Source organism: Zalophus californianus, chromosome 15 (genome assembly GCF_009762305.2).
Source record: "Zalophus californianus isolate mZalCal1 chromosome 15, mZalCal1.pri.v2, whole genome shotgun sequence".
Classification (NCBI taxonomy): Eukaryota; Metazoa; Chordata; class Mammalia; order Carnivora; family Otariidae; genus Zalophus; species Zalophus californianus.
In genome coordinates, this window is record NC_045609.1 from 33,207,829 (window position 1) to 33,234,700 (window position 26,872).

The 26,872-nt window shown below is 44.8% G+C and overlaps 1 protein-coding gene across 10 annotated transcripts in view; it reads right to left on the minus strand.

Annotated features, from left to right (window-relative positions):
* Positions 1-8,960: 8,960 nt before the first annotated feature.
* MICU1 (mitochondrial calcium uptake 1) overlaps positions 8,961-26,872 on the minus strand; it is a 240,699-nt gene continuing 222,787 nt past the window's right edge. For all 10 annotated transcript variants that reach the window (XM_027596470.1, XM_027596471.2, XM_027596474.1 and 7 more), the window contains 2 exons: positions 14,648-14,737; positions 8,961-9,970 (listed from right to left, as the gene is read on the minus strand). In XM_027596470.1, the coding sequence (XP_027452271.1) occupies positions 9,810-9,970; positions 14,648-14,737 (251 nt within the window). In that variant the 3' untranslated portion in view covers positions 8,961-9,809. The remainder of the gene's footprint in view (positions 9,971-14,647; positions 14,738-26,872) is intronic.

A 26,872-nucleotide genomic window follows, 5' to 3' on the forward strand; every position in this document is an offset into this window, starting at 1 on the left:
TAAATGGTAGGACACCTTTCCGATAGCCTTCGTGAGGTGTGTTGACCTCGGGCTGCCATGCCCACCTTGCCCTCTTCTGCTAAGTATCACGAAGTCTCCTCTTCCATTTCCTGAGTATGATGAGGCCCCTCTTCCCTGGCTGAACACAGGTCCTTCACTTTGTGAAGAGGGCACTTGGGTAAAAGAAGGCCTGCAGTTTCATTGTGTCAAGGAATTGGGCTGTGATTGCCCAGCTACTGGCTGGTGAGTCCTCTTCTCCTTTCCGGCAACACACATAAATGACAAAATGTAGGGCGCCTGGGTGGCTCAGTTGGTTAAGCGTCTGCCTTCGGCTCAGGTCATGATCCGGGGGTCCTGGGATCGAGCCCCGCATCGGGCTCCCTGCTCCGCGGGAAGCCTGCTTCTCCCTCTCCCTCTGCCTGTGTTCCCTCTCTCTCTGTCAAATAAATAAATAAAATCTCAATAAATAAATGACAAAATCTTACCTAAATTTTGAGTCTGTAGTCGGTAATTTGGCCTGCGTGGCAGGGTCTGGAGCAGTAAGGCTCTGGGGAGACAGGCTGAGCATGTGTATGTAGTAGGACTTCTTTCTGCCGTATTTTCTGCATCCTTCCCCTTCCTTCCTCTCTGCAGCTGAGCTGGGTCCCGGAATTGTTTCAATTCAGACTTTGTTGTTTCAGAAGGGGTTATAAACTGCACCTAAAAGCTGGTCTAACCAGCCTCCGTTTTTGCTCCTTACTTTTCTTATAGATCTCAAATTGGGTGTATTGTTTTTTGTCTTGAGGCAATTTGACTTTTTTTTAAGTTTTTTTTTTTTAATTTATTCATGAGAGAGACACAGAGAGAGAGGCAGAGGGAGAAGCAGGCTCCCCACGGAACAGGGAGCCCGATGTGGGGCTCGATCCCAGGACCCCGGGATCATGACCAGAGCCGAAGGCAGATGCTTAACCGGTTATCTGAGCCACCCAGGCACCCTTGACTTTTTTTTTTTTTAAGATTTTATTTATTTATTTGACAGAGAGACAGCGAGAGAAGGAACACAAGCAGGGGCAGTGGGAGAGGGAGAAGCAGGCTTCCCGCCGAGCAGGGAGCCCGATGCGGGGCTCGATCCCAGGACCCCCGGATCATGACCTGAGCCGAAGGCAGACGCCTAACGACTGAGCCACCCAGGCGCCCCGAGGCAATTTGACTTTCTATGGGTCCTTCTCAGTCCAAAGGCCAGGAAGGGAGCCACACTGCTGCTCAGTTCAAGTTAAACATTATGGTCCTTGGTCAATCAATTTTGTTTAAAAATGGAACCAGTATGCCAGCTTGGAATTACAGTTTCTCCTTGATAGTTCTTGAAATCAAGATGTCATGCTTTTGATCTAAGGGAAAAATTGGAAATATCTCTTCTGACTAGCCGGGGACCTGGTATTTGTGGGAGGATAAGGCTCAAAAAGAGTGGGGGGGAAAAGTCCTTAATTGCCTCCACAGATACTCAGGAGAAGTCACTGGGGAAATCAATCTCCAAATGAATCTCAGCATCTCCTCAATTTGCTTCTAGAGCTGACACCGTCCTTGTATTAGATGACCATCAGCCTCCCTATTTCTCTCCTCTGGGGACACTGAGCATTCACAGTCTGACGTTACCAGGCTTTAGTCTCCCATCACCCTCTTCCCATCTCTACTAAGACAGTTCATCCCAATCCTAGCTATGTGCCTGTTCTAGATGATCTTTCCCATCTGGTCAAGCTAACTTGCTCTTCCGGGCTCAGCTTCAGCTCCATCTCTGTGAAGAGGTAGAATTAATTTAACAGGCAGATGTCTATACAGAAAGCCAGGCACTGTGCAGAACTTGAGGGATTCGGAATGCACCATGACTAAAGGACAGCGCCTGACCTCGCGGAGCTCACATTCTCCTAGGAGAGCTTGATATTAACGAGAACACAGTGTGGCAGGTACAACAGTGGGATTGGGTGTTAAGCTCCAGATGAGGCTCAGAAGTCGTGTGTGTAGGATCCGGGATGACAGCTCAGACAAGATCTGAGGCTGAGAAGGGGCCTCCTCTTCTGTGAGCCTGGCCAATCCATGGACGGTCACCTTCACTGCCCCCCACGGTTGGCACACCTGTCTCCAGGTGAACCAAGATGCAGATCTTGCCCTCATGTTCCCCATGGCCTGAGCACAGGGCCTGATCCCTAATGATGGGCTCAAAGAAATGAATAGAGTAAATGAATCCTAGAGACAGGTTTTTCTCTCTCTAAACGCTTTACTCAGAGTTTCCCTGAACTAGTGAGGAGGATAAATTCCTGCCTAAAGCTTCAGGAGGCATTTCCAAATCAGCAGAGTATCCCCCACTCCCTGTCGTTTGCTCCTTTGCTCCCTGGTTCCCCAGTGTCCCTTGCTGCCTCCAAATGTGACCCACCAAGCCCTTCTTTTCAGAGAGCTCCAGGCTCCAAAATCTTTCCCGGAGAAACTACTCTTATTGATTAAACCACGGTATACAATGGAATACTATGCAGCTGTGGGAATGGCTGGGAGGCTCCTAGAGAGAAAGAAAGTGGTGTGGGGGAGGGAAGAACAGAGGGAGAGGGACAAGCAGACTCAGTGCTGAGCTTGGAGCCTGAGGCGTGGCTCGATCCCACAACCCTGAGACCGTGACCCAAGCCGAAACCAAGAGTGGGACGCTCAACTGACTGAGCCTCCCAGGCGCCCCTGTATGCCTTTTATTTTATTTATTTATTATTTTTAAGATTTTTTAAGATAAATAAAGATTTATTTATTTATTTTTAAGATTTTTTTTTAGTTTATTTATTTGAGACAGAGAGAATGAGAGAGAGGGAGAGAGCACATGAGAGGGGGGAGGGTCGGAGGGAGAAGCAGACTCCCTGCTGAGCAGGGAGCCCGATGCGGGACTCGATCCAGGGACTCCTGGATCATGACCTGTGCCGAAGGCAGTCGCTTAACCAACTGACCCACCCAGGCACCCCCCTGTATGCCTTTTAATGTTAGGGTTGATTTTGGAACCATGTGAATGTTCACCTATGGAAAAAGAAAGAAGAAAGCCTAAACCTCACACCGAAGATGGTGAAAATTCACCTGTGTGTGAATGACTGATAGGTGATTGAATATTCGAGTTTCAACAAATTATTTGTTGAATGAATGTGTAAATATTTCCCCATAGCATCTTTGGATCTCCACTGTAGTCCTTTGCCCTCTCACTTCTCCCTAGAGAAAAAGGAGGTCTTGACACCTAGGCAGGGCTAGAGGCTGGAAGGATGGCACAGGGCACCAAACCTGTCTTCTCATAGATAACCCACCAAGCACAGGTTCTTTGGTTCAAAGTCCTTTCACTTCAGTGGTCTTTACTCCAAATTTCCCTTGGGGAAGAGATGGAGCTGGTGTTAGTATTTTACAGTTGGGAAGCCGATTCACACTTTATGTGTTTGTGATTAGTTGGCCTTGAACCTGGGAGAACCCAGGTTTTTAGGAGATTCCTACTGCATATCTCCACCCTAGATCCCTTTCCTGGGTCCAGATTCTTTTTTTTTTTAATGTTAATGTTTCATAGATTCTTTTTTAAAAAAGATTTATTTATTTGACAGCGAGCAAGAGCGAGCAAGCTCGAGTGGAGGGAGGGGCAGAGGGAGAGAATCTTCAAGTAGACTCCCAGCTGAGTGTGGACCCGATGCGGGGCTTGATCTCATGCCCCTGAGATCATGAGCTGAGCCGAAACCAAGAGGCAGATACTTAATTGACTGAGCCACCCAGGCGCCCCCGGGTCCAGGTCCTTATATCTGACTACCCATCAGATATTTCTACCAGGATGTCTTAGACACCTGAGCATGTCAAAGAAGCCTCATCTTCCTCCAGCCGCACCTGGTTCTGTTTCCCACTACCATACATGCCGTTACCCAAACAGAAGTCTGGGTGTCATCCTTAATTATTCCCTCGCCCTCATCATCCTCCAATTTACATGACCCCACCCCCACCCCTCAGGCCTGACATAGACACCTCCCAATTGTGTTTGCAACTCCAGCTCTGCAGCCATTGCCCTAATCCAGGCTCCCAGCACCCGCTACCTGGATTATTATAGCAGTCTCCAACCTGGATCCCACTCCAGTCCATCTGTGGCATTGCAGGCAAAGTCATCATTCCAAAATGCAAAGCTCATTACATCATCTTCCGGCTTAAAATCTTTCAGTGGCTCCTAATTATAATTAAGACAAAGTCCCAACTCCTTATTGGAGCTTACAGGGTCCTACAGGATCTGGTTCTATTTTTTTTTTCCTCTCATAAAGCCATCGGGGTTTGATATTTTTTGTTATATGTAGGTTTTAAACTACTGATTCACTTTATTATAGTCTTTGGATTTTAAATTTTTTCTTGTGTTATAGTTTCTAGGAAACTATCCATTTCAAATTTATTGGCATAAAGTTGTTCCCAATATTATTTTTAAACTTCTGTAGTTTCTAGTTATATACATTTTAAATTTTGCTCTTTTTATTTTTTGGCTTTATGATCTTTTTTCCAGCTTTTTTTTTTAACTTTTGAACTTTTAAAATTATTATTTATTTATTTATTAAAAGATTTTATTTATTTTTTTGACAGACATAGAGAGCAAGAGAGAGCACAAGTAGAGGGGAGCAGCAGAGGGAGAGGGAGAAGCAGATTCTCCACTGAGCAGGGAGCCCGAAGCAGAGTTCAATCCCAGGACCTGGGGATCATAACCTGAGCCGAAGGCCGACACTTAACCAACTGACCCACCCAGGTACCCCTTTCTTCCAACTTCTTGAAGCAGATGTTTAGCATATTGTCAGCCCATTAAGTTAAGAAGTTAAGAAGTTTTGAGTTTCCCTCTAGCTATGTCTCACAAGTCTTAATATTTAGTATTTTCATTATCATACTCAGTTCTAAGCATTTTAAAATTTCCATCGTGGGGTGCCTGGGTGGCTCAGTCAGTTGGGTATCTCCTTTCTGCTCAGGCCGTGATCCCAGGGTCCCGGAGTCCTGGAGTCCCGGGATTGAGCCCCAAGTTGGGCTCCCTGCTCAGCTTCTCCCTCCTCTGCTTCTCCCTCTCCTTCTGCCCCTCTCCCTGCTCTTGCTCGCTCTCTCTCAAATAAATAAAATTTAAAAAAAATAAAATTTCCATCATGATTTTTTATATAACCTACGTATGTTCTAAAATCCTCAAATGCATTTTTAATCTTTTTGTGTGTGTGTGAAGATTGCCATATTAATTAATTCTTAGGTCACAAAATCACTCCCCAATCTGTGCTGGATACTCCTTAGAACTTCAGTTCCCAGAAACATGCTTTTTGGCCTTTGGACCTTTGCAAGCGCAGCAGCCTCTGCCTGGCCCCCCTCCCCTGTTGTTAGCTCCTCCTCAACTCACAGACCTTAGTGTTTTTGTTTTTGTTTTTTAACTTAAAAATAAATCACTTCCTTTGCAAGCCTGCCTTGAGCTCCCGAATCTGGACTGGGTGGCCCTTTTGCTTTACTAAGTGCTCTCATACCAGTGTGTACTTAACCTTATTGTTTCCCTTCTCTAGAACACAAACGCCTTGAAGACCTTGCTCAGTGCCTGGCGCATAGCAGGTGAGCAGTGAAGAGTTGTGGAATGAATAGAGCAACTCATAACTCATTTGCTGGTAAAAATTCCCATTCTGGAGCCACAGGGAACAATCCACAAGCATTGCTCCTTTCCTCTTCTCAATTATAATCCTATCCATACTGTCTCTCTTCATCGTTATGATCCATCTCTGGCTGTTCATCCCACCCCACACCTTGCCGCCCAGGTCCCTGGGCCGCCGAGTCTCAGGAGCAGGGCTGGGGCGAGCCTGGATTCAGGCAGCCTCCCCTTACCTGCTCCAGACCAGATTCCCTGCGCTGAGCCTTCTTGCCAGCAGGTGGCGCTTGAAGCCTGAAAGCTGAGCTCGTGCCTGTGGTCCCTCCCTCTTCTAAGCCTCTCGGGGGCATACAGCCTGGGGGGCTGTGCTAAGGCTTGGGGCGGATGCTCCCGCTGGGGGACCTGGCTCCGGCTCCTATCCTGCTGTCCCTCTTTCCTGTCTGGTCGCAGCTGTGGCCTGGACTTCTCCTGTCTTAGACTCCAATTCAGTCCAAGTGCATATGCTTCAACCAGAGCTAAAATTAGGTGGGGCAATAAAAGCTATTAATATGATTTTTGGGGCGCCTGGGTGGCTCAGTCGTTAGGCGTCTGCCTTCGGCTCAGGTCATGATCCCGGGGTCCTGGGATCGAGCCCCGCATCGGGCTCCCTGCTCCACGGGAAGCCTGCTTCTCCCTCTCCCACTCCCCCTGCTTGTGTTCCCTCTCTCGCTGTGTCTCTCTCTGTCGAAAGAAAGAAAGAAGAAAGAAAGAAAAAAGAAAGAAAGAAAGAAAAGAAAGAAAAAGAAAGGAAAGAAGGAAAGGAAGGAAGAAAAAGAAAGAAAGAAAGAAAGAAAGGAAAGAAAGAAAGGAAGAAAAAGGAAGGAAGAAAGGAAGGAAGAAAGAAAAAAGAAAGAAAAGAAAGGAAAGAAAGGAAGGAAGAAAGAAAGAAAGAAAAAGAAAAGAAAGGAAAGAAAGGAAGAAAGGAAGAAAGAAAGAAAGAAAGAAAGAGGAAGAAAGAAAGAAAAAGAAAGAAAAAATGATTTTTGAAGAGCATGCATGTCCTTAAACCCATTTTCCTTAGTAACTTTCTCTCCATATTCTCTCTGCTTATGCTTGTGGATGCTGCTGAGCCCAGGGTCACAAGGAAGCCCACCAGCCTGGGTCCCCTCTGAGTTTCTTTCCCTCCCTGAAGCCTAAGCGCTAGAACTGGAGAATTGTTTTTTTTTGTTTGTTTGTTTTTTAAGAAATAAAAAACAGCAGCAAACATAGAGAATGGCTGTGGGTATGTGGGAGCAATTTATTGAAACATTGCTAATATCACTTTTACATTGTCCAAGAGTTATTTTAAAATTAGCTTTTGGTGGTGGACTGTTTCTTTGACCACATCACTGCTCTGGGTCTGAACTTTGGGGGTGACGATCGCACAAACATTACATCGATTACAGCAGTGTTGTTACGGGCAGGCACATGATCCTTGGGAGGCACAGGAGGGGCTACTAGTCTTGTCAGGAAGATGATCCAGGTGGGCTTTTAAAGATTTTATTTGTTTGACAGAGGGAGACACAGCGAGAGAGGGAACACGAGCAGGGGGAGTGGGAGAGGGAGAAGCAGGCTCCTGGTTGAGCAGGGAGCCCGATGTGGGGCTCGATCCCAGGACCCTGGGATCATGACCTGAACCGAAGGCAGACGCTTAACGACTGAGCCACCCAGGCGCCCCCAGGTGGGCTTATAAAGAAGGGGACTGCTGGAGTGGAGGCTTGAAGGAAGAGGGGCGGATTATTCTATCTAGGTAAAAGAAACAATTTGAATAAAAAGAGAAGCACAGGGCGCCTGGGTGGCTCAGTCGTTGAGCGTCTGCCTTCGGCTCAGGTCATGGTCCCAGGGTCTTGGGATCAAGCCCCGCATCAGGCTCCCTGCTCCGCGGGAAGCCTGCTTCTCCCTCTCCCACTCCCCCTGCTTGTGTTCCCTCTCTCGCTGTGTCTCTGTCAAATAAATAAATAAAATCTTAAAAAAAAAAAGAGAAAGAGAGAGAAGCACATATTGGCCTTTTGTATTCTTCAGTGCTCCCAGCCTATCCCAAGTGCTGCCTCGTGAAATCCTCTCAGCCTGCTCACATGACGCCTTGCTCAAGGACTTCTTTGGGGGACCCTGGCCTCTTCTGGGTGACTTAGCTGGTACCTCTCACCTGCATATTTAACCCTATTGTGCCAAAGTGTGGCCAGCCTGTCTTCTTGAGCACCTGGACCCCCTGTGCTTCCTCGGGCACTCCTAGTGGCTAAAGGAGCCCAGCTGGAATTCTATGTACCTGTAATAGATGAGGGCCGACAGTGGGTTTCAAGATGAGGGTAAGTTCTTTACCCTCCCCTGCTGTGCTCTCTCTTACAGCTTCAGTGAACCCAGGCCAATCAGCAGATCTTTTCTTGCAGGGCAATGAATGCCCCATGAAGGCTGTGATTGGGACTTCTCTTTCAGGCTGGAGAAGCGAGGATTGAGGGAAAGAGTGATTTGGGGATTCTGGGACAAATTTAAGAAAAGCTCAATTTTGCTGATGCCTCAGCCCCGGAGCGATGAGCAAGGCAAAGGCTACGCTTGGGTACCAGGAATTCATATCCCAAGAAAGGAAAGAGTGGAAGGTAGATGAGGTAGTGAGGTAGATTGAGAAATAATCTAATGTGCTCCCAGAAAGGATGTTGGAAATGAGGCTGTTAAATTCCTCTGGAGAAAATGCTGGGGTTGGTACTGTCACAGGTGCAGAGACCCAAGCCGCTGCTCTTATTTGGCAGATAAACACTCCCTACCGACTTCCAGGCCTCGCAGGAAGCACTAAGGTTTTGGTGTGGCGGTTCTATTTGGACTTGAGACACTCTCACGCCAGGGAGCATTACCTGGAGATTCTGGAGGCTGCAGGAATTCTGGAGGAGAACTGAAGGAGAGGCTTTTGGACCTAGAAGAAACCTGAGAGCCCATTAAGCTCAACCCTGACATTTTACAGTTAAGGACAAAGATGGGAAATTACTTGCTTGTTCAAGGTTACACTGAATCAGATTGGAGTCCATATAAAATACTGGGTGCTGTGGTTCTTACATTGAGGTCTGCCACACCAGATGATTTCTCATATACTCTCCCACCCCATCTCAGTTCCTAATCGTGGGGTCTGAGTTATCAAGGACTATGTACCTGGCCTAAGATGAAATGCCTTCCAAACTGTGGGGACGATGCCACCATTAACCTCCCAATGCCCTCACTGTTTGTGTCTAAAGTTGCCTTTCAACAGGGAGAACCAGACTGTGGTAGAAAGAAAACAGGTCTGCTGCTAGCCTGATCTCAAACCCAGTGGAGAAATGAAAAGTACCCCAGAAGATCCTAAAATAAAAGACACAAGAGCCTTTGGCAGGGGGGTGGGGGAGTTTATTGCAAACTGTTATAATTAAAGTGATATTTTACAAGTGTTTAAGACAGAGGGCATACAGGCTGTGAGGCAGGCCTCCACTTCAGAGATGCACTCCTGGAGGGAAATGGCCCTTGCATCGAACACGGACTCAATCACTGCTGCGCATTAGGCACCGAGTCGCGGTAGAGTCCTCTGAGGGAGCCAGGGAACAGCTGCTCGAAATTCCAAATCTTGCTCCATCCCGCTGTGCACATCACCTTCCCGGAGCAAGCCTCAGAGCCACCCTGGGGACTGACATGGATCCTTTCTCTGACCCAGGCTTCCTGCCAGCTCAGGCTGCCCGGCTCTTCCTCATGACCATTCATCACAGCCTTCCTTCTGCCTTTGAGACGTCTTCCCAACTTGTGGCTTAAAAACACCAGTGGGGGGAAAAGCAAGGAATGTTCTTAATGTAAGTCCACAGCCAAAGTGACTCAAGAACTGGGTGTTTCCCGGGGTGGGCAGGCATGTGGATGGCTCCCTGCATTCTTTATCCATACGGTGCTTGAAGTAGCATAGAGCTGATGAAGGTGCCAGAAACCTGGCATCTTAGGACTCGTTCATGTTTCTGAGAACCTATGGGGATGATCACTGGGCAGAAGCAGAGCCTCGCAGAAATGCTGAGCCAGGGGAAGGGCAGAGAGGGGAAACTGGGTGAATCCTGAGATCATTCCCAAGAGGACAGGAGCACTACTTCCAGAAGCAGCAGCCGGAAGGGTTGTGCCAAGGCTCTGCTCGAGGGGTCAGGGTGCTTCGGGTGGAGGAGGAGGTCCCTCTTGCAGTTCTGGGTTACTGTTTAGGCAAAGCGAAGTCCCAGGCAGTTTCCTGTGCACATTTCCACATGGCCTGCATGAGGCGGGTGAAACCCATGTCTTTGGGCTTCTCAAGGCCTCTCATCAGCCGCTGCTTCATGATGGAAACAAATTCCTTATTGCTCAGCTCCCCATTGCCTAGAGGAAGAGACAAACACAAGAGGGATAAGTGGAGGCCGTGGAACAAGGCCACTGAGAAAATTCCATCGTTCACACAAGGTGGGTTCCGGAGCCCAGTGCACTCGCACAGCCAAATTCAAACGAATGGTTTGCTCCTTCCTTGATGTTTCCGATTACAAGTCAGTGACAGTTTAGTGTAGCATGACAAAAGTTGAACAAGAATATATTGTAGGTCAGGTCCTATACTAGGAGTTGAGAATAAAGAGGTAAATAGGACTTGGTCCCTTGAGATACTCCCAGGCTGTGGGAGAGACAAATGCATTATTTCAACAGTGTGGTAAATGCCATTGTGGCGTAAACAGAAGATGCTATGGGGGCACGGAGGAAGAGAGCTAACCCAGGCTGGGGGTGGTGCAAGTACAGAGCTGTAAAGGCCTCCTGGAGGTGACTCCTAAGTTGAATCCCAAAGGATGAGCAGAAATTGGCCAAGTAAAGGGGAATGAGACGGGGGAGGCATTCTAGGGAGTGGGAGTGGCATAAGCAAAGGCAGAGGCGGGGAGCACCCGACTCTGGAGTAGTTAGGAAGTGCACACGGGGGCGGCGGCGTGAACAGAAGAGGCGGGCAGGAGACAGGTGCCCAAGGGTCTTGTATTTTCATTAAAGGGTTTGTGCTTTATCTTCTAGGCAGTAGAGCACTAGGAAAGGGCTAGAAGTAAGTAAGTGAGATGGAATTAGATTTCCATTTTGGATGGATTTCTCTGGCTGGATGTATGGGGATGGGACGGGAGAGCGGCAGCAGGGAGTCAGTCAGGAAGGCTGTTGCAATAGTCCAGGTGAGAGATGGAGGGGGCAGTTCATGGTAAAAACCAAAATCAAAATGTGGCTTTGGGTGAAGCCTATTTTCTCACGGCCTCCCATTCCACCCTCTTCAGTGACAGACTCTCAGGTCTGGAGAGGAACTTGAAGAGCATCTGGTTTAACCAAAGGTCAATTTCTCAAGCCACACAGAACAGTAACCACTTCAACAGTAGAGGATAGTTACCCTTTGACTACATGCCCAGGAGTAAATGTCTGCTGATTAAAAGAGTGGCAGCCATTACCGGTGGTGATAAGACAATAGGAAACCATAAAACAGACTTTTACTAACGATTGGTCTGGGAAGAGAGTGGAAAGAAGGAACACAGGGCTTACTTTTGTAGACAGTACCTGAAAACCTAAACTGGCCCTTGTTTTCTGGCTGAAGGGAACATGGACAGCCTCAGAGATATCCACAGCAAGATCAAACAAGCAAGCAAACCCAGGGAGACCTAATCTGTGTTACTCAAAGTCAAGAGAGGGACTGTCCTTGGGAGAGGAAGTGGCTGGAAGGCAGCACCAGGGGGCTCTGTGGTCCTGCTAATGTGATGTTTCTGGATAATGCTGGTTACACAGGTGTGTTCAGTTTTTAAAAATTTAGCAAGCTGTATACTTACGATATTTGCACTTTTCTGTATGTATACTTCAATATAAAGAGTTAAAAAGTAACCTGGCTGGCTGAAAAGTAATCAGTAATATGGCTTATTAAGAATGTAATTAAAAGGGCACCTAGGTGGCTCAGTTGGTTAAGCATCTGCCTTCAGCTCAGGTCATGATCCCAGGACCATGGGATCGAGCCCTGTGTTGGGCTCCCCGCTCAGCAGGGGTCTGCTTCTCTGTCCCTCCCCCAACTCGTGTTCTCTCTCTCTCTCAAATAAATAAAATCTTTTTAAAAAAGAATATAATTAAAAGAATAAAAAAGATCTAAATGAGATTCTTAATATTTTTATAAAGAGAGGCTTACGATGAAAAAATCTGAGGTAATTTAGGCTGCCAGGGCAGCCTAAATTTGCTTCCTGCTTCCCTAAGGCCAGAGCTGATCAATGTGATTCTGTTACTTATGAAGCAGGTATACGACTGAATGTCATCTGTGTGCATGTGTGATCTGTGAGTGCAACTCTAAATTCTGAGGTGAACAAGTCTGAAAAGTCAACGTCCTTTGGCATTTTGACCTAAGATCTAGTGCTGGTAGAAATAACAATGGCTTTTTAATTTAATATGTACTTCCTTTTTCTGTAGATTAAGAAAATAAGCCCTAGAGGCGCCTGGGTGGCTCAGTCGTTAAGCGTCTGCCTTCGGCTCAGGTCATGATCCCAGGGTCCTGGGATTGAGCCCTGCATTGGGCTCCCTGCTCAGCGGGAAGCCTGCTTCTCCCTCTCCCACTCCCCCTGCTTGTGTTCCCTCTCTCGCTGTGTCTCTCTGTCTCAAGTGAATAAATAAAATCTTAAAAAAAAAAAGAAAACATTAAAAAAAAAAGAAAAGAAGCCCCAGAGCTGTTAAATGATTTTTTTAAAGGTGATTCAAGTAGATATTGACAGAATCTCCTTCTAAAAGGCAGGAAAATCAAATTTCATTTCTCAGGCCTTCCTAGGAGAAGAAGGGAGCTGTGAGCTGTTTTTAATTTTATTTAATTTAAATTTAATAGCCACATGAAACTAGTAGAATATCATATTGGACAGGGTAGCACTAGAGAATAACCCACCCCTACCTGAGGGTGAGGCCATCTACTTGTCCTAACCCTGGAGTTTTCTTTCACCCAGACCTCGGTTGTGGGTGTAGGTGGGATAACTTCAATAACTTAAATTAATGAACACCTGTTATGTGCAAAGTACTACCTGAGATACTATGAAGGGGTCCAAAGGTGAACAAAAAACTTGCTACTACCCTTAAAAAGCTCACATTTATAGCACCATTATTTTTTTTTTCTTTTTTTAAAATTTTTATTGTTATGTTAATCACCATATATTACATCATTTGTTTTGGTGTAGTGTTCCATGATTCATTGTTTGTTCATAACACCCAGTGCTCCATGCAGAACGTGCCCTCCTCAATACCCATCACCAGGCTAACACATCCCCCTATGCTCCTCCCCTCTAGAACCCTCAGTTTGTTTTTCAGAGTCCATCATCTCTCCTGGTTCGTCTCCCCCTCTGACTTACTCCCCTTCATTCTTCCTCTCCTGCTATCTTCTTCTTTTTCTTTTTTCTTAAAATATGTTGCGTTATTTGTTTCAGAAGTACAGATCTGTGATTCAACAGTCTTGCACAATTCCCAGTATAGCACCATTATTTACAATAGCCAAGATATGGAAGCAGCCCAAGTGTCCATCAACTGCTGAATGGATAAAGATGTGCTTTGTATGTATGTGCGCGCACACACACACGCACACACGCGGGCGCTGGAATATTACTCAGCCATAAAAAGAATGAATCTTGCCATTTGTAATGTCATGGATGGATCTAGAGTGTATAATGCTAAGCAAAATCAGTCAGAGAAAGACCAGCACTATATGATTTCACTCATGTGGAATTTAAGAAACAAAATAAGCAAAAGGAAAACAATTAAGAAAGATAAAGCAAGAAACAAGACTCTTAACTACAGCAAACTGCTGGTTACCAGAGGGGAGGTGAGTGGAGGGGGGTGGGTGAAATAGGGGTGGGGATTAAGGAGTGCACTTGTCATGATGAGCACCGGGTGATGTATGGAAAATTGTTGAATCACTATATTGTACACCTGAAACTAATATAACACTTAACTCACTGGAATTAAAGTAAAAACTTTTTTAAAAAAGCTCACAATTTAGTAGGGAAGTTATTAGGTCACATACACAGAGACAGAGTACAACACGTAGTAATGAAGACAAACTGAAACAAGTTAAGGAATGGAAAAGCCAGAGTGACTCATTATTATGCTGGGACCAGAACAAAGGTTTCACCGAGGCAGGAACTTCTCACCTGGTTCCTGGATTCCATTAGCCTCGCTTCCTAGAGGAAGATGAGCCATGAATTCTGGCTGGGAAACAGGCAGGGGAGGGAACAGAGAATAGAGGGAGGCGGCCGGCTTGGATTCAGAGCCGAGCTGTGCTATTTACCACCACCTGTGCGTTCCTGGGAAAATGACTTCACCTGAGTCTCTGCGTCCTTATCTGGAAAATGTGGTGCAAAACAGTTCCTCGGTCAGAGGGTTACCTGAGCAGCTTAGCACAATGCCTGGGTCTTAGTAAGCACTGAGAAAAAGCGTAAGTCTCTGAGGTGAGTATTAGTAGTTGTAGCTGAGCACTGACGACAGCTGATGAACCAGGACCTCTCACGTGGGCTAACCTCCAGAGTGGCCACACACACAACAGACCACTGAGAGCTGGGAGGCCAAAATGTGAATGACTGCAATGTGCTTTGGGAGGGGCAAGAGATCAGGACCACCTTCTTTCTAGACACAGATAATCGCGTGCTCCTAGTCTACGAAGCAGCAAGTTGGGTCTAATATTTTTGTTTCCTTTTTTTTTTGAGCTTTTATATTTGAGTTTATTTACCTTTTAAAAACACTACCAGAGTTGAATCGTTTCCTTTTTTAAGATCCTTATGGTTATACATTCATTCAGAAGGATTTGGAATTAGACAAATTGGAATTACAAGAAGAAATGGAAAACACAAACCAGGACCAGGGGTTCTGGTTCTCAGTGTCATGGTGCTGAGGGCTGAGCTACTGCTGTGGGAGAGGGGTAAGCTGAAGAGGTACAGGCTAGCGCACTGGGGCGGTCTGCAAGCCTCCAGAATCAACAGTGGCCACTTCCAGGACAGTCAGGCTCAGTTTTCCCGCCAGACTCGAGAGGGCCCCACTCACCATCACAGTCGAAGAGCGCAAATACCACATCACACACGTGGTCCGAGAGTTCCACTTTGGCCACGGTCCTGGCCACCTGCTGCATGGTCACTGAAAGAAAGAAAGATGCTGAATTAGCACAGCAGAGGGACATTCAGTTTTCGTTCTCTGAATGGGTGGGATAAAACTACTCAGTCATAATAAAGTTTTCAACTATACTTTAGGAAGTGAGAGTTTGGTTTTTTAACCCACAACACCCTTTTCCTTTTCACCCCAGGTTCCATTCCTTTCTACTGCTGCTACATTTTAGGAGGCATATACGGTTAAGTAAGAACGCCTGGTATTAAGTTCATAGAGATAGAAAGTAGATGAGCGGTTACCAGGGGCTGGGAGTATGGTGAATGGGAAGTTAGTGGTCAGTGGATACAGATTTTCTGTTTGGGGTGATGGATGTACCACAGTGTGAATGTAATTAATGCTGATGACTTGTACACTTCAAAATGGTTTAATTGGCATCTTTATGTTAATATATATTTTTACCACAGAAAAAATTAAAAATTTTTTTAAGATTCATCCATTTATTTTAGAGAGAAGGAGAGAGAGTGTGAGTATGTGTGGGGAGGGGCAGAGGGAGACGGAAAGGAAGAGAGAATTTTCAGTCGACTCCCTGCTGAACCTGGGAGCCTGACTGGGCTCGACCCCACCACCCTGAGATCATGACCAGAGCCAAAACCAAGAGTTGGAGGCTTAACCCACCGAGCCACCCAGCCGCCCCCTACCACAGTAAAAATTTAAAAGGTGAAAAGCCACATAATATTTAAGGATGGGAATCTTTTTTTTTTTTTAAGATTTTATTTATTTGACAGAGACACAGCGAGAGAGGGAACACAAGCAGGGTGAGTGGGAGAGGGAGAAGCAGGCTCTCCGCTGAGCAGGGAGCCCGATGCGGGGCTCGATCCCAGGACCCTAGGATCATGACACGAGCAGAAGGTAGACGCTTAACGACTGAGCCAGCCAGGCGCCCCAAAGATGGGATTCTAATGGTCTAGAGCATGCACGGGCGGCTTTCCTAATAAATTTTCACCAGAAGAGTGATAAAAACAGAAGAGTTAAAAAAAACAACTAAGAACACCTGATATTACAATAGTCTCCGTCTTGGCATTTCCGCCCCTCCCCCCCCCGCAGGAAAGAATTTGATAATAAAAAGTCAAGGAAATAAGCAGGCTGCAGAAGAATGGGAGGTGAGGAATGAGGAGGCCTGTGGCAGTTCACTAGGGCGGCACCGTTCCGCAGCTGAGTGCGGGCTAAGTACCTGCATCGATGAGCTCCTTGCCCTTCCTCCCGACCGGCTTCCCACCCGCCACTCTGTCTTTTCCAACTGTGCCCCCTGGGGTAACAGTGGCCCACATCGCACTAGTTCAGTGGCTGCAGCCTTTTTTGTTTTTCTTCTTCCAGACTTCCACAGAAAATCTCTCCTCTTTTACCATTTTCTCTTCATCTGACATTTACTGTTAAACACTGGCACTCATGTGAGAATTGGGTTTCTCATGAAAAACAAGCCAGGAAGGGCTAGGCCATTTCCATCGCCTATCTAGGGGCACGTATAAATTATGTTATTGCTTACAGATACACTCTTAAGTGAGATGAACTTCGGAGGAAGGAAAAGGATTGGTTTTTACTTATCAATCACCTAGCAATGAAGTGTTCTCTCTAAATATCGGATTAGATTCATCCAGAAGCAGTATGAACTTGAATTAGAGTCAGTGTGCCTTCTCTGATTTCATTCCTATACTTTCAGTTCTTTCCTGTCATTTTCTTCTGCATTCGACCTTTCACTTGGCCTCTGTCACCTCCGTTTATTCACCACAGCGCCCCCAAGGTCAGCAGATACAAATACCAGAACAAGGCAGAAGTGCAAGGGGACGCAGGAGAGAGGCTGCTTGGGGTCCCGAGACGTGAGTTCTGGTTCCGGCTCCACCACCCACTTGCTGTGTGACCCTGATGAAGTCGCTTGATCTCTTTAAATTTTTCATATTCACATGAGGGGACCCACAAGATAACTGCCGAGGTTATCTTAGTTCTGCAAAGAAGAGTTGGTGTTTTCTAGAATCTGAGGGTGGAGGTATACAGAGATAGCTGAGGATTGGTGTGATGAAGGGTAGAGGAAAGCTGTACTGGCCACATGCTAGGCTATGCCTTGGTGTTCACAGCCTCTGGCTTGAGGGGGACGCCTGCCCAGGAGGGCAGGAAGAGCCAGTTTTCTCACCCCGCACTCAGGACATGAGTTAGGGTGATGGAGACATCAACGTCCCTTGGACCTTTTAAGACCTAAGCAGAAGATACTATTTCAGTGGATGTTCATGAGATGTGGTTAATTGCTGACAGGGGAGTTGAAGAAGCTGCACGACTGTAGAAGTTCTAGGGTCTAAAAAAACTTCGCCTTGTAAGTCTAGACACTTGATTTTCTCTGCTGGCCCAGGAAGAATTGATTCCTGCTAACTAAACTGCCCAGGAAAGGAACAGAAATCAGCAGGCCAATTTACAACAAGAATAGTAACTGTTAAGAGAACTAAAATGATAACAGCTGGTTGTTACACTTCTCAGTTGGAAAATCTACTAAGGAAATTCAATTCACCTCAGAAGATTGCTCAGTGCAAACAGAATCAGATTAGAAGAAACTGGATGCTCTCAAACTGTAATAGAATTACCCTTTGCAGTCACAGAAATAATGTTGTGAGAAATGGATTAAAACCTGTTTTGTATTAAACAGGAACACTTTGTTATTAGCCATTCCTTCTTCTGCATTTTACATCGATCTCACACTTCCATCGTAACTGATAACTAGCCTCTTTTCTCTTTCCCAGTTCCTTCCATTCTCTCAGGGCAGACTGCCTATTGCTGATTCCTCTTGATATTCCAAGTGCCCATCCTTCACCCCAAGGAGACGGGCCCTTTCCTCTAAATAATCCATTAACTAAGTAATATCCAAGGATGTCAGTGAGAGCTCTTGACGATTTTTAGTGAAAAGCTCATTAAAGTGGTACTTAGTGGTTATAGAAAAAGGGACCTCTGGAGGCCACCAGCAGGAATGCCTCATTACAAATGCCATCTCTTTGACAGAATAATTACAGATTACATTCCATTTCACTTGGAGAGGGTTCTGACACCATTTGTACTATAGGGGGAAAAACGAGGGCTGCTGAGTCATCGTAACTCAAACCACTGGGATGTTAACAGCCAGCGAACAGCCTAGCTGGAGTGTCCTTTCCCCGTCCAAGATCCTCAGGTCCCCAGGGTATGAATCAGAGCAGTGGAGGAAATATTTCACTAACTGGTGAGCTGTCAAACTGTGAGCTCTTAGGACAAGCAGGATAACAGCAGATTACAAGCCACATGCTTTGACAGTTGGTCCTGAGAGTTGGCTCATTCATATTTGCTTCCACATTCCTGAATCAGAAAGTCATAATTAAATCACAGCAAGCAGAACACCGCCCCCCCCCCCCACTCCCCCCCACTGCCCCGTCCAGGTCTTGACCTCCCCATGGAGACCAGGTATTGGTACTGGAATCTGGGTCTCTCTCATTTGAGGATGCTGACTGATGGCTGGGATTCTAGTTTCTAATCTGAAAGACGTCTACCTGGAGCATGAAGTCACCCTGGAGAAGGTCCAGGTTCCCCAAGGCCTACGTATTTCTTTGGTACAAATGTGGTGTGGCTGCCTGAACAACAGATGGACATGACATCGGGTGATTTCTACTAGACTAGGATAGGGGAGAATTTGTAGAAGCGGGCTCAACCGGCTCTTAAAAATGGGGTACCATTCAGTCTGAGTCATGCCAGGTCCCCAGTTTACTCTCTGTCATGATCCATAACTGGAGAATTCAACAGTAGAAAGAACATATACTGAGTTTGTCAGAAGCTACATTACATAAAATTATTTATCACAGTGGTCAAAGAGAAGAAGGGAGAGTCCTGGAGGGATACAGCCCAGATACCCACTTGGAATCCCTTAGAGACCCTTAGAACTAGAAGAGACCTCAGAGATAAGAGCAAAATCCAGAGAAGTTAGTAACTTGCCCAGGGTCACACAGCTAGCTAGCTGGCAGCAGGGCTGGGTCTAAAATCTACGTCTCCCGACTTCCGGCCCAGGGATCTTTTCCCTATGCATGCCGGAGCTCCTTGAACCCTTATATGGACAATACTAGTTCCCCCATGAATGTGTCCAGGTGAAAAGAAAGCCGAATCAGGGAGTGCTCCATGCTAGTGGGCAGGGATGAATAACCGAGTAGCTGGAGGCTGCCAAGAGTCAGCATTATAGTTTGATCACAGATCTGATCGCCCTATATGCTGGAAGACATTAGCATTCCCTTGGGAATACTGACAATTTCGGGGATAACATACAAGGTTTATTAAACTGCAACCCAATGAAAAACATGTGAAACAGAGGCGGCCCTGGGAGCTCTTCCCCCGCAGTTGCCTCTGATGCCCAGAGACGGCTCCAAAGAGTGGGCGTGACCCAGTTAGGAGCTGCCTGTCTCTTCCTAATTGCAAAGGTGTTTGGAAAGGTGATACGCCAAGTTGGGCTGAAGGTCTCTAGCTGTGTGGCCATGTGATTCCTGTCTTCCTGCGCCGCAGCAGGGAACTGGCTTGTGACTGCCAAGGTTAAGGGAGGGGAGACATTTCTGCTTCAGCCCTGGAAAAGCTTATGGTACAGATGTCTTAGTTTCTTAAATCCATCCCTAGATGGCTTTGGGGGTGGGGTGGGGGAGAGGGGGAAGGATTTTCCTTTGGAGAGCACTTGTCCTTTCTTTTGTATCTTCTTCCAAGGTACTTTGGCTAATACAACACACACATTTCAACCTGATTCTGGGGGTCGGGGGAGGCAGGAAGGAAAGCATTCAAGGGAACTAGCAATTTAAGGAGCCAAGGGTGATGCAGTATACTAATAATGAAAATGGTAACAATTCTTTGTTCTGCATGGTGCTTTTAAGCTGCTGGCGGGTGCCCCCCCCCTCCCCGTGCCCTCAGGCTGCCCAATCATCAGAGGTGATGCTGGTGGTTCTGGCTCCTAAATACCAGTACATTCCAACAGAGAAAACTTGCAGTCGGGTTTCCTGAACCTCAGAACATCATCCCAGATGACTGCTTCAATGGGCTTACAGGCTTAATCTAGTACAAACTGGGGGCGCCTGGGTGGCTTAGTTGTTAAGCATCTGCCTTTGGCTTGGGTCATCATCCCAGGGTCCTGGGATCGAGCCCTGCATCGGGCTCCGTGCTCAGCGGGAAGCCTGCTTCTCCCTCTCCCACTCGCCCTGCTTGTTTCCCTCTCTCACTGTGTCTCTCTCTGTCAAATAAATAAAATCTTTTTTTGGCTTATAAATAAAATCTTAAAAAAATCTAGTACAAACTGATTTACAGTAAGGTTTATTGCCGTCATCCATTATTATATCTGGCTTCATCAAAAATCCTCATCATATTCTGTTCACAAAAAGCAAACATTTCTACCAGCACCATTAGGCAGTGATTTCAGCTGACACACCCAGAGAATGATCAGTTTAGTGGGGGAGACCATATATATCATTAAGATTGAGAAATACGTAGGAGAAATATCAGACATATTATTAGACACATAAGGGTTATAGTGGAATAGTGTGTATTAGGGAGAAGGTACATTCTGAATCTGAATTCTAAAGGACTGAAGAGACGACTGCTCCAGATCTGTGCATGTATGGCAGTGGGTGATGTGGGGTGGGGGGCGGAGGAGTACTGAAAGCCGGAAGGGATGCTAATGCCTGGCTAGGGAGCTAGAACAGAAGGTGGAGGGGGCGGGTGGGTGGGGAGAGCATCAGGACAGACATTACAGAGTGCCTTCAAGGCCCTTTGCAAGGAAACCTTTATAACAAAGCCAGCTCTTATTTGGAGACCAATTTCCCCTATTCACTTGTTTTTGGCTCCTTGGCTCTTTAAATTTGCATTCTTTTTATTTGAAAAAGCTGTTTTCCATTAGGTAATATATTCACCTGTTTGAAAATTCAAATGGTACAAAAGGCTGAAGTATCCTTCCCAACCTTATCCCCCAGTCACCTAGTTGTCCGGAGGCAACCAGTAGCTCCAGTTTCTCCAGAAAAATGGATATAAAATCAAATTTTCATTCTTCATTTCTTCCCACAAAAATGGTAGTATATGGGTTTTTGCTAAATATATGGGTTTTGCTTTACTCATTTAACGACATATCTTAGAAAGAATTCCATACCTGTACAAAAACAGTTCTTTTTTAACAGCTGCATAGTATTCCACTGGCAGGCTATATCATTTATTTAATCAGTTCCTAATTTATCCAACCTCAATCGTGAGGAGGAAGTACCTTTTATTCCCCCTTCCCTTACAACATTACTTCCTTGGTGGCCTGGTTCAACAGAACTTGAATCTCTGATAGCTAAGGGGAGAGCAAATGATATGTTTAAAATTTGGCTTGCTGAAATAACGTAAAAAGCTAAATATTCTTCACCTTTACAAGTGTCTCATCAAAGCTTCAGAGGCTTCTAAGGGTAGTAAACCTTGAAGTAACAGGGCTTGCAATAATTATTAATCTCTATACTTCCCCAGTTGGTGGAATCCCTTTTTGATCCTTTGCTCAGTGGGATGGAATGTTGGCTAATTTTGTCCTTATGTATCCATTTATGTGGATTTGGGGCAGGTTATCCTACCTCCCACCCTCTTCTCTCTCCCACTGGTAATCATGAATCTCCAAAGCAGCTCTCTCCCTCCTTGGGGCACTTATATAATTTTACTAAATCATAATATATTCAAAGTAATGTAGTTAAGTCAGAATCAATCTTTAGAATTGCTAAGCGACTTTAAAATTTGGGAAAATAAACGAGGTCTCTGCAGAGAAACTGCCTCATAAAGCAAACATTTCTTTCAGAATTTGAGCTTCCTTGACTTCATCATGAATCATTTTAAACATTGATGACTTTGTCTTAAATGAATGGAATCCTGGCCAACACTCCTCTTCACATATAAATGTTTTTACAAAATGCAATGATGAACTGAAGCACAGGGGCTTGCCTCCCACAAACTTTAAAAGAATTTATAAAATAGGAGCTTTCCCCCCATATAACCTGATCCCCACACATCTTTGTGACATTTCTACTCCTGCCGTCATGCTATGGCTGTCTGGGGGATGCTCTCTCATACATTTTTGCTGTGAACTTTTCCTATTTCTGCTTTCACATATAAGCACTGAATCCCTTATATAATTCTCTAGGTTCTTCTAGCAGCAGTGGTTGCCATGAACCAAAGAAAACAATGGTGTGGAAGTCAGTGAACCTAAATCTCTGGTGTCAGTTTGTGGCACGCTACTGCGATTTGAGCAAGTCATTTCCTTCATGTGTAAATGAAGAGGTTAAAAACAATAAAGTAAGGGTTTAAATAAAATTATTTCCAAGCTCCCTTCTCACACTAAAACTTTATGGCTGCCATGTTATTTTTTAGATGACATGGCTTTAACCGGTTAAAATGTCCATATCTTCAGAAGTCTTCAAAGAATAAGTGTAAAGGCGTGTATTTCTGGAATTATGGCTGGTGTGGCAGGCAGAATTCTGAGATGTTCCCCAACACTCCCATCCTCTGGTGTGTGTGTGCGTGTGTGTGTGTGTGTGTGTGTGTGTGTGTGTGTATACCCTCTATAATCTCCTCTCCTTGAGTGCAGGCAGGACCTGTGAATATAATGGGGTATCACTTCTGTGATTTGGTTACTTTATATGAAAAAGGTAATGGGATAGTCACTCCTATGAGTACAATTATATAATAAAAGAATGCAACTCAGCACACTGGGGAAAAAGAGTCTCCTGCTGGCTGTGAAGAAGTGAGCTGCCATGTTATGAGGGAGCCCTGCTGAGAGTGATCCCTGGCCGTCAGCCAGCAAGGAAAAGTCCTACAACTGAAAGGAACTGAATTCTGCCAGGAACCTAAATGAGCTTGGAAGAGGACCCTGAACTGCAGATGAGAATGCAGCCCTTCTGACACTTAGTTATACTTTAAACCTTGTTATGACCTGAGCAGAGAAGGGACGCAGAAACGGTCGACCGTCTGCTTTTGGCTCAGGTCATGATTCCAGGGTCCTGGGTTTGAGCCCCATGTTGGGCTCAGCAGGGAGCCTGCTTTGCCCTCTGCTCCTCCCCCTGCTCATGCTCTCTCTCTCTCTCTCTCAAATAAATAAATAAAATCTTAAAAAAAAAAAAAAAAGACTGAGCAGAGAAGCCAGTTATGCTGTGCCCAGATTCAAAGAACCTGAACTAACAGGTGTTTTAAGCTGCTAAATTTGTAGTCATTTGTTATGCAGCAAAAAAGTTAAGTGGAGAAGGTATTTATGGTTGGGAATGTCCTTCTGAGGTTTCTGAAATCACACTTCATATACAGCTGCACTCATTTTAGGTACATTTTACAGAACTGTCGATCTTCTGCAACTCCTATACCAAACTCCACAAATGAGATCTTTAGATACACTGGCCAAAATCTAATTAAGTTTTAAATTTCTTAACAAGAAAATAAATTAAATCTGCCCCCTACTTTTGGGAATTCAACAGTGCTGCTCTGATTTTAAATGTATCTGATAATTATAAGTTAGTTCATTTTCACACAAATCTGGATGTAACTTTAGGCTATAACATGTCCCTTAAAACATTACTACATTCAGTAAAAAAGAGGATTTAATTATAGTCCTAGAATTTCAAATCTGGAAGAACCTTTGGAGATATTTAATATCACTCAAACCTGAGGGTCAGAGAAGTTGTGACTTGCCCATGGTGTCAAAACTAATGACATGGGAAGGTGACATAGTTGTATCATTCTCCCCCTCACACTAGGCTTTTATTAGAGCATTTCACCATCCTTTCCAGGATCTGACCATGTCTAGAATTAATTCACTCATTTAGTCAACATTAGATGACCATCTACTATATATAAAGAATTGTTCTACAATCAGAGTAGGACACAAAGATGTGGAAAACATGGTTCATGTCCTCAAGAGTTTATGGTGTAGTGAAAACCCCCTCGAATGCTGAGGATACTAGAGATGTTAACAGGGTTAGATATTCCTAGAAAGAGTGAAGTTAAATAAGGATAATGCCTTCTGAAAGCAATGATCTCAAGGATTTTTGGATGAATGATGAAACTTTGGAGAAGCTCGAAGCTCCAATCCTCATTAATAAGTGCAAACAACTTATAACTTCTAAACTGATATGAAGCTCAAAAACGACCGAAAAAGGGGCGCCTGGGTGGCTCAGTCATTGAGCATCTGCCTTCGGCTCAGGTCATGATCCCAGGGTCCTGGGATCGAGCCCCGCATCGGGCTCCCTGCTCAGCAGGAAGCCTGCTTCTCCCTCTCCCACTGCCCCTGCTTGGGTTCCCTCTCTCACTGTGTGTCTTTCTCCATCAAATAAATAAATAAATAAATAAAATCTTAAAAAAAAAATGACTGAAAAAAAGCGGTAGATACTACTTCCTAAGAGAACAAAAGTAAGCCCCATGAGGTCCTAGAGTCATCTTTTTACTTTTGTTTAACAACTTTTTGCTAAGTTCTCATATTGGGAAAGCTTGTTTCCGGTCCTTAATAAGATAATTGGGCAGAGGAAAGACAGTATCTAGGGGTTGAAAACCAAAACAGGCATCTGGGTATAATTATACTTTCCATCTGGTATATTAATATAGTATTCTCTCATGGATTGTCATAATAACCCTGAAGCAATATTCTATTATCACCATTCTACAGATCAGAAAACTGAGGCTTTGAGAACTTAAGTGATTTGTTCAAGGCCACAAAGCTAGTGAGTAGAAGGGACTCAAACTCAGATTTGAGTTTGAAACCAAAATTTATACTTACAAATTTCGTGCATATAGTTAACTCTCAATAAATGCTAGATGTTAGGACAGTATCTAAAAGTGTAGCAAAGCATTGCCAAACCAATGAGTAGAGGTGGTGAAGAACATCTTGATTATTAGAATCTGAGAGGTCCACATCTGTACATCCTATGTTTCAATGTTGAGAAATGGACTGTTTAGTATATACACGTCTTTTTCTGTTCTGTGCTATCCTTTAAAGGGATACCAACTTTTCTTGTTAAGTGACCTTATTTAAGTGACTTTAGGCTTCTGTGTATTGGTTTCTTCACAAAGAGTAGTATGATTAGGAAGGTGAAGAACACAGATCTGCCTACTAAGATGTTCCTATGTGGGATAAGAAGCTGGATTAGATAACAACTCTGAGTCTATGTCACTATAAGGTATGCACTACAGATGTCAGAATGTGTCTGTAGAACCTGGTCCTGAACAGAAGAGACAACTGTATGGGGAAAATGTCATGTCATAGTTCATATTCAAGAGAAGGGCACTAACTCCAAAACACCATAGTTTACTAAAAGGCCTTTATTCTCACCCTAAGAATGGTCTATTCTTAGCCAAAGGGAACTGGAAAGAAATAGCCTAGGGCCTGTCTTTCTTAAGCTACTGAAAAGGATGGTTCAAAATGGCGAACCTTCATTGGCTTCAGGATTGCGTTTCAGCAAAGATTTTCAAATTCCAGCAGCATTTTGGGAAATACTGAGAGGCAACATCATGGTGTGGAAGGAATATACATACTTTGGGATTAGAGAGGCTTGAGCTTGAATCGTGGCTCTACCTGCGTAGCTGGGTAACTATGAGCAAGCTGTTTTATTTTATATTTCCTTGTCCACCCAATAATGGGGGATAATACCAACTACTTTTCAGGTTTCAAGGATTAAGAGAGATAATGTCCATAAAGCACTCAGAGTTATGCCTGGCATACGGAAGCTGCTATGAAATGATAGTCACTATAAGTGTCCCAGATGTGCGATGGCCTCACAGTCCTCCAAATGACACTGCTAGGGGTCATTCTTAGGTCTCAGCAGAGGGTGGCAGTTTGTCTGTTAAAGGTAATTGTTCAGGATATAGCAGTTGGTTGTGTGTTAGAATTTACTCCATTACTAATTTCTAACTTCCCCAACAACCCAGTAGGGACCTAAATACCAAAAGACTAAGGCCCCTTTACTCATTCAAAATAAGAGACTCAAAGAATTTCAAAACCACAAAGATTCTTAAAGGTCATCTAGGCCATCCAGGTCACTTCAGAAATAAAGGCAACAGAGACCATTTGATATGACTGATATTTTAGGAAAAATACCGGGGGATATAACAAGAGTATCCTGCAGGAGTTATGCCACAGGCTTTGCTAGTTATTCTCTTGGCTTGTCAGAAAGAAGGTAAACTGTGTGTATAGAATGACTATAAAAAATTGAGAACACCCATGTCATAAATTATGATTTACAGTCTAAGCAGGCTTGTGCTGGGGCATGAGTATTAAAGGCCATGGACTATATTTGTGTGATTATTCTCCTGTATTACCATTCAAAGGACACAGGGAACACAACTGGACCTAGAAGTTTACCAAATCGATAATATGCTGAGGTGCTTTATAATGGGGCCTCACCATACCTGGAAACCTTGTATTCTCTTCACAAAAGTAAGAATATTCTAAGTTACACAAACCATAGCTCATTTTAGAGCTCCAATTCAATTTATAACTTTTCGAAAACATCAGAGGATGCCATCAGGGAGGAAGTCATGTTCAGTTTTCCATTACCTTCTTCAGACCAGGTAAATCACTCAGACAGCACTTGAGAGGTTATTTATCTAAGTTCATGCCCCGTATGTGTATAAATAAGCAATAGAACCAATTCCTCTTAAGGGCTAAACAAGAGACGACCTATAGGGGAAATAGACACTATTTCATGGAGGAAGGTTCTTTCTTTTTTTAAATTTTTTTTAAAGATATTTATTATTTATTTATTTGAGACAGAGAGAATGAGAGAGAGAGAGAGAGAGAGAGCACATGAGATGGGGGAGGGTCAGAGGGAGAAGCAGACTCTCCGCCGAGCAGGGAGCCCGATGCGGGACTCGATCCAGGGACTCCTGGATCATGACCTGAGCCGAAGGCAGTCGCTTAACCAACTGAGCCACCCAGGCGCCCAGGTTCTTTCTTCAAATGGTCAGAATTCATCAAGGACATTTCACATTTGCCTGGGAGTTTGTTATTTTCACACGGGCCACGAGGAAATAAAGAGCCTCAATGAACTTTGTTATTTTTACTCTGGAGGGATTGGATCATGCTGTCATATGGTAAATCTGTAGTTGTCACCTGCCTGGGTTCTCAAACTGTTCTGAAGAACA